The sequence below is a fragment of the Tamandua tetradactyla genome, chromosome X (genome assembly GCF_023851605.1).
Source record: "Tamandua tetradactyla isolate mTamTet1 chromosome X, mTamTet1.pri, whole genome shotgun sequence".
In the NCBI taxonomy this organism is placed as follows: domain Eukaryota; kingdom Metazoa; phylum Chordata; class Mammalia; order Pilosa; family Myrmecophagidae; genus Tamandua; species Tamandua tetradactyla.
Window position 1 is genome coordinate 30,089,395 of NC_135353.1, and position 18,549 is coordinate 30,107,943.

General features: G+C 36.9%; 1 protein-coding gene across 7 annotated transcripts in view; it reads left to right on the forward strand.

Moving 5' to 3' along the window:
- Positions 1 to 18,549, forward strand: part of MBNL3 (muscleblind like splicing regulator 3) — a 117,932-nt gene that overhangs the window by 74,635 nt on the left and 24,748 nt on the right. For all 7 annotated transcript variants that reach the window (XM_077145089.1, XM_077145090.1, XM_077145087.1 and 4 more), the window contains exon 2: positions 10,109 to 10,273. In XM_077145089.1, coding sequence (XP_077001204.1) covers positions 10,220 to 10,273 — 54 coding nt within the window. In that variant the 5' untranslated portion in view covers positions 10,109 to 10,219. The remainder of the gene's footprint in view (positions 1 to 10,108; positions 10,274 to 18,549) is intronic.

Consider the following 18,549-nt stretch of genomic DNA (forward strand, 5'->3'; position numbering starts at 1 on the left):
CTGGTAAACAATTGCTTGCATCCATATTCTTTGTTTTCGGAGACTTCTGGTGGACCTAGTAACCCAAATGAGAGAATCAATAGCTACTTTGTGTGGCACTTAAGAGTTAAACTTAATAAGATATCACATTGTGATAAGGTGATAACTCCAAGTCCACCAACATCCACTGCTACCACATAGTAAACACCATAATCAGCAGCCATATCAGCATTTTGGTAATACCAAAGGCATATTTGAATCTGTAGGACATTTTTTTCCTCCATTTTTAGATCCAGTCCAGGATCATTTATTGCATTTAGTTATCATTATCTGTTTGGTCTCTTTCTTTTTTAATTGTGGAAACATATGTAACATGAAATTTCCCATCTCAACCATTTCTTAGCATAAAATTCAATGGGATTAATCACTTTCACAATATTGTGCTATCTTCCCCACCATTTACTACCAAAACTTTTCATTCACCCTCAACAGAAACGTTTATGCATTAACTCACCATTTCCCCTAGCCCTGATCTGGCAACCTGTACACTACTTGCTTTCTCTATGAATTTACATGTTCTAGTCATTTCTTATGAGCGGAATGATGTCATATCTGTCCTTTGATTTGACTTATTTAACTTAACATGATGTCTTCAAGGTTCATGTATGTTGTAGTATGTATCACAACTTCATTCCTTTTTATGGTTGAATTGTTAAGAGTATACGACATTTTGTTATCCATTCATCTGTAGATGGTTGTTTCCACCATTTAGCTATTATGAATAATGCTGCTGTGAACGTTGGTAGACAAATATCTGTACCACTGCGTGCTTTCTATTCCTATGGGTATATACGTAGAAGTGCGCTTACTGGGGCATAAGGCAATTGTACATTTAACTTTTTGAGGAGCTACCAAACTGTTTTCCTCAAACGGCAGTTGGACCATTTTACATTCCCATCAGTAATGTATTTCGGTTCCTATTTCTCCCTATCCTTGCCAGCACTTGTTATTTTCCATTGTTGTTGTTGTTTTTAATTATACTAGCCATTCTAGTGAGTGTGAGGTGATTTTGATTTTTTTTATTGTGAAAAATATATACAACAAAGCAATAAAGTTCAAACTACAATGTAACAAGTAGTTCTAGAACAGATTTCAGAGTTTGGTATGGGCTACAGTTCCACAGTTTTAGGGTCTTCCTTCTAGCTGCTCCAAGACACTGGAGACTAAAAGAAATATCAATATGCTGATTCAGCAGTCATGCTCATTTGTTAAATCCTATCTTTTTTATAACTCCTCCTACTTTGATCTTTCTCCCAACCTTTAGAAGTATTTAGACTATGCCCATTCTCATTTTTTCATGTTGGAAAGGGCTGTCGATAAAATGGGATAGGGTAATGGAACTAGCTGATGTTCTGGAGAGGCTGGGCCCTCTGGGTTTCAAAACTTATCTGGCCTAGGAATCCATCTGGAGGTTGTAGGTTTCTGGAAAGTAATCTTAGTGCATGGAACTTTTGTAGAATCTCAGATAGGGCCCTAGGTGTTCTTTAAGGTTGGCAGGAATTGTTTTGGTTAGGGTTTGGTAAACCATTGTAAATAGCAATATCTAGCTGAAGCTTGCCTTAGAGTAGTCTCCAGAATAGCCTCTTGACTCTATTTGAACTCTCTCAGCCACTGATACCTTATTTGTTACATGGCTTTTCTCTCTTTTGGTCAGGAAGGCATTGTTGATACCATAGTGCCAGGGCCAGACTCATCCTGGGATTCTTCTCCCATGCCACCAGGAAGACTTTCACCCCTGGATGTCATGTCCTACGTAGTGGGGAGGGCAGTGATTTTACTTGCAGAGTTGGGCCCAGAGAGAGAGAGAGATTGAGAGAGAGGCCACATCTGAGCAATGAAAGAAGTCTGGAAGTGACTCATAGGCATAAGTATGGATAGGTTTAACTTCTCCGCTACAGAAATAAGCTTCATTAGAGCAAGCCTCAAGATCAAGGGCTTGGCCTATTGACTTGGGAGTCCATAATGTTTGAGACAGTATCCGGGGTTTCCCTGGTGGTAATGTTCAGTAGTTACATATTATTTCTCCCATCCCTCAAGGGACTTTGCCAATACTTTTTAGTTGTCTGCTCAACATACTCTGGTATGTATCTGGACATTACATTAAGCTATACAGAACTACAAGCCCTCGTTCCCATTTTGGGCTCCATGTGTTTGGGTTGTTTTAATGAGCTATCCAGACAGGCTGAGTTAGATTATGTGCCACAGAAAATTTAGATTTTGGACAAAATAAACCTCTCTTCCTTTGGTCTCATACAGTAGGTGAAGTTCTAAAATACAGTGTCCTTCTTACCCCTGTACTCTGATTTACCTTATTCCCGACCCAGACAGATTTGTTCTTATCTTTAATTTGAAGCCTGATCTCTTTTTTGGTTTCTTCAGCAGTTATTGTACGTGGCAGTGCTGACTTGCAGACCTGCTAAACTCCTACTCTCTGTTTTAGGTGTCATGTAAGTTATGCATATATAGCACAGCTTCTCAAAATCTAGAAATAACAATTACAACTCCGGACTAAATGTGACTGCTATAAAAGCTTACAAACTCGGCCCCAATTTTCTAATAAGTATTTTCTAAAAGAGGGGATACCATATTTACTCTTGTTTCTAGCTTATTTTGCATCACATAATGTCCTCCAACTTCATTCACCTTGTTGCATGCCTTAAATTTTTTTGCCTGTGGACTTCCAGTTTTTCCAGCACCATTTGTTGAGGAGACTATTCTTTTCCTGTTTAATATAATTGGAACCCTTGTCAAAAATCAGTTCGCCAGGGAGGGCCACGGTGGCTCAGCAGGCAGAGTTCTCACCTGCCATGCTGGAGACTCGGGTTTGATTCCCAGTACCTGCCCATGCAAAAAAAAAAAAAACCAAAAAAAAACAATATCAGTTGGCCGTACATGTGTGGATTTATTTCTGTACTCTTCATTTTATTCCATTGGTTTACACATCTGTCTTTGTGCCAATTTCACACCTGTTTTGATTGCTGTAGCTTTGTAATAAGTTTTGAAATAAGGAAGTGTAAGTCTTCCAACTTTGTTCTTTTTTTTCAAAATGTTTTTTGGGTAATCAGAGTTCCTTGCCATTTCATATGAATTTGATGGAGTGCTTTTTCACTTCTGCAAAGAAGGCTTTTTAAATTTTGATTGGGATTGCACTGAATCTGTAAATTGCTTTGGGTAGTATTAATATCTTAAGTATATAAGGATTTTCGACTTATGATCACAGAAAATATTTCCATATTTTTAGACCTTCTTTAATCTGTTTCAGCAATGATGTATACTTTTCTCTGTGCATGTCCTTTACATCCTTGGTTAAATTTATTCTTGGATATTTTAATTTTTTAGTTGCTATTATAACTGAAATTGTTTTCTTGATTTTCATTTTGATTGTTCATTGCTGGTGTATATGACCACTACTGATTTTTGCACATTCAACAAGATCAGTATCTTGTTGAATTTATTTATTTGATCTCATAGCTTTCTTATAGGTTCCTTGGGATTTTCTACATAAAGAACCATATCATGTGCAAATTGGGATGTTGTACTTCTTCCTTTCCAGTTTAGATGCCTTTGCTTTCCTTTTCCTTGCCTAATTGATCTAGTACATTGTTGAGTAGCTGTGGTGATAGTGGGCATCTTTGCCTTGTTCCTCATCTTAAGGAGAAAGTTTTTTGGTCTTTCACAATTAAGTATCATGTTAGGTGTAGGTTTTCATATGTCCTCTGTCATGTTGAGGAAGTTTCTCTGTATTCTTCATTTTCTGAGTATTTTCATTAAAGGGTGCTGGAGTTTTACAGATGCCATATCTGCATCAGTTGAGATCATGGTTTTTTTCTTTCATTCTGTTAATGTGCTGCATTGCACTGATTGATTTTTCTTATGTTGAATTAATCTTGCATTCCCGGGATAAATCCTACTTGATTGTGGTATATAATCCTTTTAATGTACATTCAATTCAGTTTCCAAGTATTTCATTGGGATTTTTGCATATATATTCATAAGAGATACTGGTTTGTAATTTTTGTTTCTTGTGATATTTTTACCAGACTTCGGTATTAGGGTGATTCTGGCCTCACAGAGTGATTTAGGAAGTGTTCCCCCTCTTCAGATTTTTAAAAGTGTTTGGAAAGGATTGGTGTCAATTTTTCTTTGAATGTTTGGTTAAATTCACCATTGAAGGCATCTGCTCTTGGGCATTTTTTTTGTTAGGAGGTTTTTAATTACAGAGTCAATCTCTTAACTTTTTATTGGTCTGTTGAGATCTTTTGTTTCTTCTTGAGTTGATTTAGGTAATTTGCATTTTTCTAGAAATATGTCCATTATATCTTAGGTTATCTAATTTCTTGGCTTATAGTTCATAATATACTTCACAATCCTTTTTTTATTTCTGTAAGGCTGTTAGTAATGTCTGCTTATCATTTCTGAAAGGTTTATGAATAATACTAATCCTTCCAAAGAACCAACTTTTGGTTTTCTTAATTCTCTCAATTGTTGTTCTATTCTCAATATTTCATTTATCTCTGTTCTAATCTTTATCATTTCTTCCCTTCTTCTCACTTTGTGTTTAGTTTACTCTTTTTTTTTTCTACTTTCTCCAGTGTGAGGTTAGATTTCTGATTTGGCATGTTTTTTAATGTAAGTGTTTACAGCTGTCAGTTTCCTTCTGCGCTGGATTCCATAAGATTTGTGTGTTGTAGTTTCATTTTCATTTGTCTTAAGATATTTTCTGATTTCTTTTGGTATTTCTTCTTCTTTCTTTCCTTATTGTTTAATTTATACATATTTGTGAATTTTCCTATTTTTCCTCTAATTTTACCTTTATTCAGTTGTGGTCCAGGATCGTACTATGATTTCAGTCTTTTAAAATTTATTAAGACTTGTTTTGTGATATATGGACTGTCCTAGAGAATGATTCATTTGCACTTGAGAAGGCTGGGCACTCTGCTGTTTTTGGATGAAATGGTGTATATATGTCTGTTAGGTCTATTTGTTGTGTGTTATTGGTTACGTTCTCTATTTCCTTATTGATATTCTTTGTAGTTGTTCTATCCATTATTGAAGGTGGTATGTAGAAGTCTCCTATTAATATAGAATTGTCTGCTTTTCCCTTCAAATCTGTCAGTTTGCTTCATATATTTGAAGGCTCCATTGTTAAGTGCATATATATTTATAATTTTGAAATGTTCTTCATGAATTAACCCTTTTATCAATATGTAGTGTCCTTCTTTGTCCCTTTAACATTTTTTAACTAAGGTCTATTTTATCTGATATTAATATATCTACCCATGCTCTAATTTGTTTAACACTTGCATGGAATTTTTTTTTCCATCCTTTCACTTTCGACCTCCTTGTGTCTTTGAATTTAAGGTGAGTTTCTTGTAAATAGCATATAGATAGATTATAATTTTTTATCCTGCCAATCTTGGCCTTTTGACTGGGGAGTTTAATCTATTTACATTTAAAATAACTACTGGTAATGCAGGATTACCTCTGCCATTTTGCTTTTTGTAAGTCTTTAGGCTTTTTAATGCCTCAATTTCATTATTGCCTATTTCTTTTATTTAGTTGAGCTTTGTAGTGGACCATTTAGTATCCTTTCTTATTTCCTTCTGTGCAATATTTTTCCAATTAAGTCCCAAACCATTTATGGTTACTTTTCATGTATTTGCATTTAAGATGGTATGAATAAAAAGTGGAGTTAAAAATGAAAAATTAAAATGTATGGCATTTATATTTACACATGTAATTATCCTCACTGGAGATCTTTATTTCTTCACATAGCTGTGATCTATTGACTAGTGTCCTATCCTTTCAACTTGAAGAACTCCTTTTAGTATTTCTTGTAAGGCCATTCTAGTGGTGACAAATTCCCTCAGCTTTTACTTATCTGGGAATGTCTTAATCTCTCCTTCATTTTTGAAAGGCAGTTTTGTCAGATCCAGGATTCTTGTTTGGCAGTTATCTTTCAGCTGTTTGAATGTGTCATCCCACTGCATTCTTAGCTCCGGTTTCTTATAAGAAATCCGAACCTAATCTTACCATGGCTCCCTTGTACATGCACTTTGCTTCTCTCTTGTAACTTGCAGGATTTTGCAATTGTCTTTGGCATCTGACAGTTTGATTATAATGTGTTTTGGTGTGGGAGTATTTAGATTTATCTTGTTTAATGCTCATCGAACTTCTTGAATGTGTGTATTAATGTTTTTCATTACATTTGAGGAGTTTTCAGCTACCATTTCTTTGCACATTCTTTCTGCCCCTTTCTCTCTCTCTTCTCCTTCTGGGACTTCAGCAATGGATATATTTGTACCATTCATGTGCTCCATATGTCTCTAAATCTCTGTACATTTTTCTTTGTCCTTTTTTCTTTCTTCTCCTCATCCTTAATTATTTCAGTTGTCTTATCTTCAAGTTCATTGATTCTTTCTTCTTTCAGCTCCAATCTGCTGTTGAACCCTTCCACGGAATTTTCTATTTCTCTTATTGTGGTCTTCACTTCTTTTTGCTCTTTTTTTTATGTTTTCTGTTTCTTTACTGACATTTTCTTTTTTGTACATCTGTAATTTTCTTGATTTTCTTTAGTTCTTTACCCTCTTTGGGATTATTTAGAATAATTTTTTTAAAGTCTTTAGTATGTCCAAGTTCTGGCCCTTCTCATTGATGATTTCTAATGCTTTATCTTATTCTTTTGTATGGACCATCAGACCCTGCTTTTTTTAAATATGTCTTTTATTCTTTTGTTACATAATGGATGATCTTCTGATGTGTTGTGTCTGAAATTTAGTCTTGGAGGCGTCTGTTCCTTAAGCTTGTATCCAGTTAATGTTACGACAAAGATTTCCTTGAATGTCAGGAGCAAGCAAAACAAAGCAAAACAAAATTCTTTTCCCATTCTTTTCAGATTGGTCTATGTTAGTATCTAACAATGAGTTTAAATAACAGCCCAAGGCAAAAGTTCTAAAGCATTCCCTGGTCTTTCTTGATCATGAGTCTTTTTTTGAGAATGCCTAGGAATTTCCCAATTTACATGGATCTGAATGTCCCCTTCTCTCCTACGCATCAGTGTTTTGTCATGATACCAGATGTTATACTGTGTCCCATAGCCACCAGTCATTTGTCCTAGGCAGTTGTGATTTGACTGTTGTCCTACAGTATTCTAGCTATCCAGCATTCCAGGTGTCTACCTTCGAGAAATTCTGGGATGGAATGCAAAAAGTTTCCTGGTTCAGTGCTTCAAGATGTCACCAGACAGATTGGCACAGATATATATGCACCCTCATATGTGCACAAGTGCTACCCTGTACCCTCTAGAACCAGGACTTGGAATTTGCACTGGGGATGTTGGCTGGCTTCACATGAGCTGGACAATAGGTGAATGAGAAACCAGCAATGACACCACGAGATTTTCCTACCATTTTCTTTTTAGTTTTTATTTTAATTAATTTATTTTTTATTAGAGCAATTGTGGTTTTATGAAAAACCATAGAGAAAATGTATTTCCCATAACCCCCCACAGTTTTTTCCATTATTAACATTTTGCATTAGTTTGGTGTCCTTATTACAATCGATATACCAATATAATTATAATTATGACGTATAATCCATAGTTTACATTGGGGTGCGCTCTTTGTATTGTACAGTTCTGTGGAGTTTTTATTTAATTTTTTTAATTAGTGAAGTTGTAGGCTTACAGAAAAATCATGTAAAAATTATAGCATACCCAAATACCTCCTGTTGTTGATATACATTAGTGTGATACCTTTCTTTTAATTGTATAATATAACATATATACAAAGCAAAGAAAGAAAAAAGCAATAGTTTTTAAAGTACTTTCAACAAGTAGTTACAGGGCAGGCCCAAGAGTTTGTCATGGGCTACCGTACCGGCATCTCAGAGTTTTCCTTCTAGCTGCCCCAGAACATTGGAGGCTAGAAGGAATATATACATATTCCTTATAAAATATATATGTATTTTATCATCACAATCGACTTTTTTGTGAAAAATAACATATATACGAAAAAGCAATAAATTTCAAAGCACAGCACAATAATTAGTTGTAGAAGAAATTTCAGAGTTTGATATGGGTTCCACAATTTTAGGTTTTTACTTCTAGCAGCTCTAAGATATTGGAGACTAAAAGAAATATCAATCAATTTAATGATTCAGCAATCATATTTATTTGTTAAATCCTACCTTCTCTGTATAACTCCACCATCACCTTTGATCTTTCTAGCCCACTCTTTAGGGGTATTTGGGCTATAGCCATTCTAACTTTTTCATGTTAGAAAGGGCTACCAGTATTATGGGATAGGGAGGTGGAACTAGCTGATGTTCTGGAGAGGCTGGGCCCTTTAGGTTTCAGGACTTATCTGGAACAGGGACCCCTCAGGAGGTTGTAGGTTTCTGGAAAGTTACCCTAGTGCATGGAACCTTTGTAGAATCTCATATATTGCCCTACGTGTTCTTTAGGATTGGCTGGAATGGTTTTGGTTGGGGTTTGGCAAGTTATGATTGGTAGAAATGTCTAACTGAAGCTTGTGTAAGAGTGACGTCCAGAGTAGCCTCTTGACTCTATTTGAACTCTCCCAGCCATTGATACTTTATTAGTTACACTTCTTTTTCCTCTTTTGGTTGGGATGGAATGGTTGATCCCATGATGCCAGGGCCAGACTCATCCCTGGGAGTCATCTCTCACACTGCCAGGGAGACTTTCAACCCTGGATGTCATGTCCCACATAGGGGGAGGGCAATGATTTCACTTGCAGATTTGGGCTTAGAGAGATTGAGGCCACATCTGAGCAACAACAGAGGTCCTTCAGAAGTAACTCTTAGGCCTACGTATAGGTAGTCTAAGCTTCTCCACTACCTACATAAGCTTCACAAGAGTAAGCCTCAAGATCAAGGTCTTGGCATATAGATTTGGGTGTCCCTAATGTTTGACACAGTATTAGGGGTTTCCCTGGTGGTAAAGTTTAATAGTTCCATATGTTTTCTCCCATCCCCCAAGGGACTTTGCTGTGACACCTGTTTTATTTGGGGGGGGGGGGGTGCATGGTCCTGGAATTGAACCCGGGACCCCCACATGAAAGACAAGCATTCTACCACTGGACCACCCGTACACCCCATGATACCTTTTTAAAGTTTCCTTCTTCTTGCTTTGGCACTTGCCCAGTTGCTACAACTCTTAACTCTTTTTCAGAGCTCTGAAAAATATGATTCTACCAGTTTTTTTACTGTTGTGTAAAGCTTTTGTGGGAGATGGAATCACAGAGCATCTCATGCCACCATCTTGGCAATATTAGACTCCTCAAAAGACACTGACCTCAGGTCTCCAGGACTGTTGCCTCCAAAACCTAAAGAACAACATGGCTGCCAATTAAGGGATTTACTATGTAATGAACAGAATATCACTAGACTTCAAGATATTTTTACATTGAATAGACAGGGGAAAGGAGAAGTTTGGAGCTTAAATTGTCCAGAATAATAGAGTCTAAAATTAGTGTTATATGCACGTGTTTGTGTATGCTTAAATTATTTTCTTCACTTCTCTTGATTATTTGTATATGTATATCCGCATACTGAATCTTATTTAAAATTTTTTTGGGGGGGTGCATGGTCCGGGAAACGAACTATTTAATTTTAATATACATAATTTCACATGTTATAGAGGAAAGAGTCTATTTAAATCTGTAATGTTATGATGATGTACTATTCCTAATATTTTTATGTTTTAAATATAATTTAATTCATATCAAAGTAGAGCAGAGTGGCTTAAAAAAAGTGGGTTCTGGAACCAAACTGACTAGGTTTCAATTCTGCTTTTGTCACTTTTTAGTTGTGTGACCATAGGCGGGTCACTTAGCCTCTCAGTCTCAGTGCCCTCCTGTGCAAGGTGAAGATAATAAGAGTATCAATTTTATGGGAATTCTATGAAGATTAAACTAGTTAATTCATGTAAAGCACTTGCTGTAGTACCTGGCACATGCTAAGAGAATGATAAACTCTGATTAGGTTCTTAATCATACCAGAATTTTAGAAATACTAAATGAAAATTCACCAAATCCTTCATTTTTAGGGTCGGTGTACTAGGGATAACTGCAAATACCTTCACCCTCCTCCACAACTAAAAGCACGGCTGGAGATTAATGGAAGAAACAATCTGATTCAACAGAAGACTGCCGCAACCATGTTCGCCCAACAGATGCAGCTTATGCTCCAAAATGCCCAGATGTCATCACTTGTAAGTCACAGCTATAGACTTTGAAATATTTTGCATGTGTCTTTAAAAAGAAAAAAAAACCAAACATATTTACATTGAAACAACCTCTTGGGCCTTCAGAAAGTTAGTTATAAAAGGATTCATGACACAAGCTAATATTTAAATTTAAGTGACACTACAGAATTGTGCATATGAAGGACCAACTGGGATATGTTGGATTGAAAACCTGGGTTGAGTTTGTGCATGAGTTCAGTTTACAGAAGAATATTCTAATAAAGGAGCCAGGGGCATTTTAAGATGGGGAGGCTTGATTATTATTACATGCAAACCTTTAAATTCTAGGACATAAATTCAAGAAGAGTTCCTTGTTCTTTGATGCTTTTGTCGTTGTTGCTTCTAAATAAATTTTTTATTTTGAAATAATTTTAGATTTACAGAAAAGTTGCAAATATAGTATGTAGAGTTCTAATATACCTCTAACCCGGTTCCTCCTATTGTCAGCATCTTATATTACCAAGGTACATTTGTTGCAACTGAGAAACTGACATCTGGCACATTACTATTAAAAAAAACTGCAGGATTTATTTATTTATTTATTTAGACTTCACCAGTATTTCTCTTAATATCCTCTTTCTGTTTTAGTGCCCAATCAATAGTATCACAGCATTTAGTTGTCTTGTCTCCCCTAGTGGGGATAATATCCTAATCTTTCCCTGTTTCCCATGACCTTAACAGTCTTGAGAAGTACTAATACTTTTGTAAACCTGTGAGTTTAAATAGATTCTTTAAAATGTAATTACGCTATAGCTGGTCATTTTCCAAGTACTTGTATAACTTAAGAAAAGATCTTGAGAATTCATCTAGCCCTGATACCTTAAAATATAAAGTTACATTTGATCTTAAACCTTTCAGAGAGAATTGAAAATGTCTCCTTTCTACTACAGTTCTTCCAGTTTGAAAATTTAGCTCATTGGCATCTCATTCTAATTCTAGCCGGCCTACTTCTTTTAATCCATTAGAAAGATAAATTTGAAAGGGCTGCGTTATCTTTATTACCCATTTCATCAGGGACTATGTAATAGACACACTGAAAACTGAAAGACATATGTAGTATTTAGATGCAATGCAAATGCATAAGTAGGACCATGTGCCTTCAAGCAAAGCCTGTCATTATGAAGTTGATTCTCAGAATTCAAGGAGATCTGTGAACATAGGGCAGCCCTTAAGTAGTGCATCTTTGTAGAAAAATGCAAAAACAGGTGCAAGGGGCATGAATGAGTTGCTAAAATTGTGTCCCATGATAGTTATTTTTTTTTCCTAGAATGTCTAGACAAATTTAAGAAAAGCAGTGTTTATGTCCTGTGTTATTGGTTTGCCAGAATATTTGTCTTGGAATTCAGTCCTGATTAATTATGTTGATAAATAAGTTCACAGAAGGTTGCCAGTGATCTCTTCAGAGTTTTTCTGACTTTCAGTAATACTTTACATGTCTGAACTCCTTCATGAAACTCTTCCCTTGGCTTTCACACGCTGAAGTACTTCAGTTTCCCCCTAATTCTTTTTTTTTTAAAACAGATTTTTGAGAATAGAAAAGACGGTTTATTACAAACAAAACTATTGTAAACGATATGTCCCAGACAATAAAGGAGGCAGCAGTTACAGAACGGAAAGACAACACTTGAAAGCAGGCCTGGAGCCAGTTCTTTACCTTGTGGGTTGTGTTTGTTTTTTTGGCAACAGCAGTCATTTTGACACAAGGGGCAAAGAACCTGAGGGAGAGGAGGGAAACACCACCGCAAAACAAAGAGCAGGCCCAGGGTCCATGGGAAGCACAGCTGGGCTGAGCACCATCCCAGGCCCAGGCTTTCCAGCTCTGCCTTGTGGGGCTGGATCTGGAAGGGTGGGTCTGTTTACAGTTGGGAATTCCTTTCTACTCCTGACGGGGTAAGGAAGAGGAGACATTACGGGTATTGGTCACAGCATAAACAAAGCCACAGAGAAATGGACGTGCTTAGTGAGCTCAGGAAATGTGAGTAAATGGGGAATAAGGCCAAAGAGCTTTACACTCACCGTTGCTATGCTCAGCCTCTCTTGGTCTGCCCCAGTATCACACTGAGCAAAAAAAAAAGAGCCAGATTTTATTATCAAACACCTGAGCCCAGTGTTTTCTATAGCCCTGGAGTTTAATATCTTTTCATAGGTTAAGGAACAGATTAGGATACCAGCCCAATGTTTCAGAGACTCAGGGAGCAAAGCCTGGGGTAAAATAGGATTACAGAAGGAGTTGGATGACTCTTCTTCTGTTTAGCCTCTGGAAGAGTCTGCACACTCCAAATCTCAACTATTCCTGCATTATTGGTGATACTGGTTTCCACGGGAGAGTAAGGAAAGGCTTTTTCAGAGTCCCATAAGAGATTCATTGAGTTTTTTTAGCCTCTTGCCTTCTAATTTGAATCTTTATGCTTTCTATAATAGAATACATTTTCCATTTTTCTTAAATGAAAACGACTTTATATTTTAGACTTCAGAAGATGACTGATATAACTCACAGCAGTACAGTTTATTTTATAGCATAGTGCAAGATACAGGATGTTACTTAGAAGAGCCCGGGGAACAACTGGAAGTGACTCTTCTACTTTGTAGATTATTTAACAGTAGATGTTGCGATGTGATCAACCTATAAAAAATTAATTTTTGGGGGGGTGGGGGGTGCATGGTCCAGGAATCGAACCTGGGTCTCCCACATGGAAAGCAAGCATTCTACCACTGAACCACCTGTGCACCCTTAAAAAATTAATTTTTAAGTTATTACGTATACAAAAATCTAACCCCAAAATGGTTAATATGCTCCTCTTTTGTGGAGTAAGACACTGCTTTGTAGGCATGTTGTAATTGAAATAGTTTGAGCAATTTTAAGTGGCACTTACCAGTCTGATTTGGAAAAAAAAGATTATTTATAATGGATCTTGATGTTGTACTGCCCCCCATACAACCGTCTACCCTTTGAATACCACCGCCCCCCTCCCATGCCGATAGTCTAATCTCTGTCCCTAAAATAGACCAACTTTTATTTAGATTCCAATCTCCGTGTTTGTATGGTTGCATAGTAAGACCTATTTGGTATCACTGACTTGAACTTTTGGTCTTTCTGAAAAGGATACATCGATATATGTTTCTAGGATACCAGAAGAGCACATTTGCCTTTGCAAAATTGAATATTGTTTGCCTATTATACTTCCCCAGATAAAACGAATGTCAACCTGAATGAGGTGGTAGCTAGAGAACAGATTCTGTGCCGTGTGACTGAACAATGAAGAAAAACCACCCATAGTAAATTTGAGTAGAATGCTTGCTGTAGCAGGCAAGTTTGTTCACTATATTTAACAGGTCTGAAATGCTATTTGCTGGTATAAAATTCCAACTCTGAAAGCCTTTATTGCTTTATTTAGGAAATGTAGCAAGGGAGACAGGGTGTGACTCCCTAGTATTTTTCATTGCAATTTAAGAGAGAGAGTTTCTAGTGTGCACAGCAAAATATTACACGTTTAAAAGGCCCCCTTGGCATGATCGGTGGGCAAACTTGAGCACTGTAGAAGAATGCTAGGAAAAGTGGACTTACTAGATTACTCTCAAACAAAGATAATGTCTTAAAATTTCACTTTCACAACTCAGAATGCAAGGGAGGAAGGATTCTCACTACTGGATGTGCTGTGTGGATATATAAGGTGAATGTGCTGTTATAAGGCTATTCAAATGTATATATTTTAATTTAGTCATTTGTCATAGCTTGTCCAAATCTGGGAAGTTCATTTAGTTTCTCTCTTTGGATATAGTGATTCACGTGGAAGCATATCCTGACACACCAGGTGAACTTGACCCAGTCCAGTGTATTCACCTGATGATTAATTTAGAGGTTTGTTGGTTCAGCACAGCTGAGGTTCCATTGATGTGTGCCAAGGCCTCTGGTTCTGCTCTACAGTTATCAGTGTGATTGCATTCCTATGGCCATATTGTGGAATTCCAACCCATTAAGGCCATAAACATGGGTTCCACTCCAGGCTTTTCCTTTATCTTAGACTGAATCTTCTGATGTCTGCAGACCCATCCCCATCTTTTGCACCATTCTTGTCAGTCTTTTTGCCAAATACATTTTTTCAAACTGGCTTATATGTTTATCTCACATTAATATAGTAAGAAATGAAGGTAAGATAGCACATAAGGACTGAAAGAATAATTTAAGTAGGAAGCTGAGTACCTAGAAGGAAGAGAATATACTAATTAACAAATACTATCATTATTTTTAACTTCAATGTTTGTAATGTTTTACTTCTTTAATAATCAAGAGCTGTACAGCATTATATTGCTTGTTGGAACTTTGGACTAGAACTGTTTTAAGTGTTTAGAAATAAAAATATTGGAAGGCATTTTTTTAATTTTTTAAGTTTTGAAAATAAGTAGTTGAAAAGAAAAGGGTAATATCCTTCCCTTATCAAGATACATTCTGTATTTTGCATATTCATATCAGAATTCCAACTTTTCTAGGTCACATAAACTAACTTTGTCAACTAAAGTAGTTAGGCTCTGTTGTCTTGTTCTTTTTTTTACAAACTTTATGTAAGAAAGATGGTTGACATTTTTACTTTTATTTTTAATTTTTTTTGCATAGGCAGGCACAGGGAATCGAACCCGGGTCTCCGGTATGGCAGGCAAGAACTCTGCCTGCTGAGCCACCGTGGCCTGCCCATTGACATTTTGTAGATTTAATAGAAAAAGAAAGTATGTCCATATTCCAGATTACCGATTTCATGGTCACTACTTTATTCCAGGTTTTGTTGGTATGATCATAGCCAAGTCATGGAGGCCACTGTGTCTCAGCTTACCTGTTTGTGGAATGATCCATCAAGGCCATTAGTTCTTTCAGATAGATGTGGTGACATTAACGTTTGTAAAGTGATCTTTGCAAAATATTGAAGTGAGTAAATGAAAGGCATTGCATAAGTATAATGCTAGTGCCCTTGGTATAATTATGGCCATCATTACTAAGTGAGGTTATACAATGTCTGAGGTTGACCAAGTCAAGTCATAGAAACGGTCATGATGCCACCATGCTCTAAGCACAAAGTTTCAACTAGATTTTACTATTTTTTCCCAAGCCTCATATAAGATTTTACTTTTAGATAGAACAATTCAAGCTTTAGATTATTCATTTGTTCAATAAACACTGTTCCCAGACTTACTTTGACGCTAATGAAGGTTCAGTTCCCCTCATTTACGTGGCCTCTTGCCAAGGCCTGGGAAAGGGTCCTAGCAGTGTGTTTCCAGTTCACAATATGTTTGTAAAGTTCGCAAAAATTATCTGTGTACTCTTGGTTCTTAAGCCCCCCTTCTCATTCCCTCACACCCTCCCCCAAAAAACTGTCTAGGGTTCAGGGCCCATAAATCCTGGATTCACTTCTAATTGCAGGGTCCTTTCTTGAGGCTGTGTATGTCACACTGTCTAAAGCTTCTCTTATATTCAAGCAAAGTAAATCACCTGAGAAGAAGATTTGCTGCCTTGCCCCAACTCTGTTAACCCACAATATAAAATCTGTTTTATCAAACATTAAATGAAAACGCTATACTTCTGCAGCTGAGCAAAGTGCTTGCTCACGATATCTTTTGAAGTGCCCAGTTTCTTTAATAGTAACAAATCTCAACATTCTTCCCTTATACTTCTTCATATATTCCCATGGTATAAATTACGCATAATCTCTGCCCATCCTGTGTCCTTCTCTGGGGCTGGTTTAGTCAGTTGGTTGGAGCCTTGTGCTAATGAGACCATGTGGGTTTGCCCCTGTTTCATGGCTACAAACAGTTACCTCAGAATTGCTGGCTATTTACACAGTGAGATAAAGACAAAAAGTTTAGAAGTCGCTGTAAAAATCTTTTTTCCCTGAAGATGGAAAAAGCAACAATGAACAAACAAAGCCAGTGATAACAACCTCATCTATAAAAGAAGATTTTTTTTCTCTTATCAAAACCATCACCTTGAACTTCTGATCAACCAAAGATGGCATCACCTGATGTGCCAGGATGCCATTTCTCTGCAAAGTCCTTGAACAATTAGCAACAACTGGCAGAGCCATCTTCCTCAAAACTGGATAACTGTTAAAGGGTTGACGTAACTGGGTGAGTACTGAATCAAGAAAATGCAGCTTTAAAAATGGCAAGAGAAGGTTATGGTACCTGCTGGGCCCTTCCTCACCACCTCCTCAGTGTATTGTGGAGCCAGTCTTGCACTCCCATTGTGGATGCCTGGCCTGTTCCAGAGGGAGCAAAGTAACCCCTTTATTCATGGCGGGGGCGGGAGGGCACCTGTATGTTGATGTTAATGTATTGGATGGCAGCCTGACTGACTGAATCAGGAAACTTGTCTCTGCTTCACCCTCCCAGATCTTGCCCTGCAGTCAAAAGCAAAAGCAATGTAAGAAACAATTAAATTGAAGAGGACTGCAGCAAGGGATTATCTCCTTTAAGTCATAAAATAGGGGAAAAATCTATTTCATAGGGAGTAGAGGGGGAGCATCTGAATTCCTAAGGCTATAGGCAAGCACATGCCGAGGACAAGATAAAGCCTCCGAAAAGATGGAGAGGACCTGTGCTTCACTTTCACTTCTTACCGATCTTCTTGACAGGAGGGCTAAACATTGAAGGAGAATCCTGGCCAGGGCACAGCTAATTTGCAAAGACTGTGAAAGATTTTTTTTTTTGCATTGCTTTGTTTGTTTTTGTTCACTCTTGGCACTCAAGGAAATCTCTGTAGTATGACTACCTTGATGCAGATGTAAGAAACAGCTCAAGAACTAAATCCCAGAGTTACAATTTTGAAATATTAAAAAAGTGCATTGTGCAACAAAACATTATGAGACAAACAAAGAATCAAGATATGATGGCCCATCCAAAGAAATAAGATAAAAGTCCAGATATCATCAACAAAACCAGGCTTTAGACATACTGAGCAAATAATATTTTTTTAAATGATCTTCAAATATGTTCAAGTTTATACAGGAAAACACAGAAAAAACAAAAAATATTAGGAAAACCATAATGAATAATATGAAAATCTCAATAAACAGAAATTTTAAAAAAGAACCAAATAGAAATACTGGAGATGAAGACAGCAATAATGGAAATGAAAAAAATGCCCTAAAGGATTTCAGTCCCAGAATGGAGCTAGCAGAAGAAAGAACCAGTGACCTCGAAGACAAGGCAATTGAAATGATTCAAACTGAGGAGAAGAAAGAGAAAATAATTTTTAAAAAGCAAGCAGAGCCTAAAAGACCTGTGTGATTCCATCAAGCATACCAGTATATGGATTTTGGGAGTACTGGAAGGAAAAAGAGAGAAAAGGGCAGAAGGAATATGCAAAGAAATAATGGCAGAAAACTTCCCAAATTTAACAAAAGACATGAATATGCACATTCAAGAATCCCTGTGGACTCCAGGCAAAATAAACTTGAAGTAAACTCTGCCCAGACACATAGTAGTCCAACTATCAAAACCAAGGACAAAGAGAGTTCTGAGAGCAGCAAGGGAAAAGCAGCATATTATGTGTAAGGGAATTCCAATAAGGCTAAGCCAATTTCTCATCAGAAACCATGGAGGTAAGAAGGCTATAGGATGAAATAACTAAAGTGCTGAAAGAAAACTATTGCCAACCCATATATATATATTTTCCCTCTCTCTATATTTTTTGGCATGGCAAGCACTGGGAATTGAACCCAGGTCTCTGGCATGGCAGGCGAGAATTTTACCACTGGGCCACTGTTGCACTACCCTCAAACAATAACTTTATATCCACCGAGACTGTCTTTCAAAAATGAGGGCGAGACTAAGACATTCCCAAATAAACAAAGCTGAGGGAGTTCATCATGAGACTGAAAGCAGGGATTCAAAAAGATATTTGCACAATGATGTTCATAGTGGCATTATCCACAGTTTACAGAAGTTGGATGCAACCCAAGTGTGCATACGCCAATGAATGGAAAAATTAGATGTGGTGGATAAATACAGTGGAATATTATTCAGCTATAAAAAGGAATTACTTTCTAATGCATGAGACAGCATGGTTGAACCTTGAAGACATCATCTTGAGCAAAATAAGCCAGATGCAAAATAAACATTGTATGATCTCATTCATATTAAATAATTAGAATAAGCAACTTCATACTGTGAAAAACTAGAATATTGCTTACCAGGGTAGGGGTAGAGGTAAAGGTAAGGACCTGGGAGTTAATGCTTAATTAGTACAGAATTTC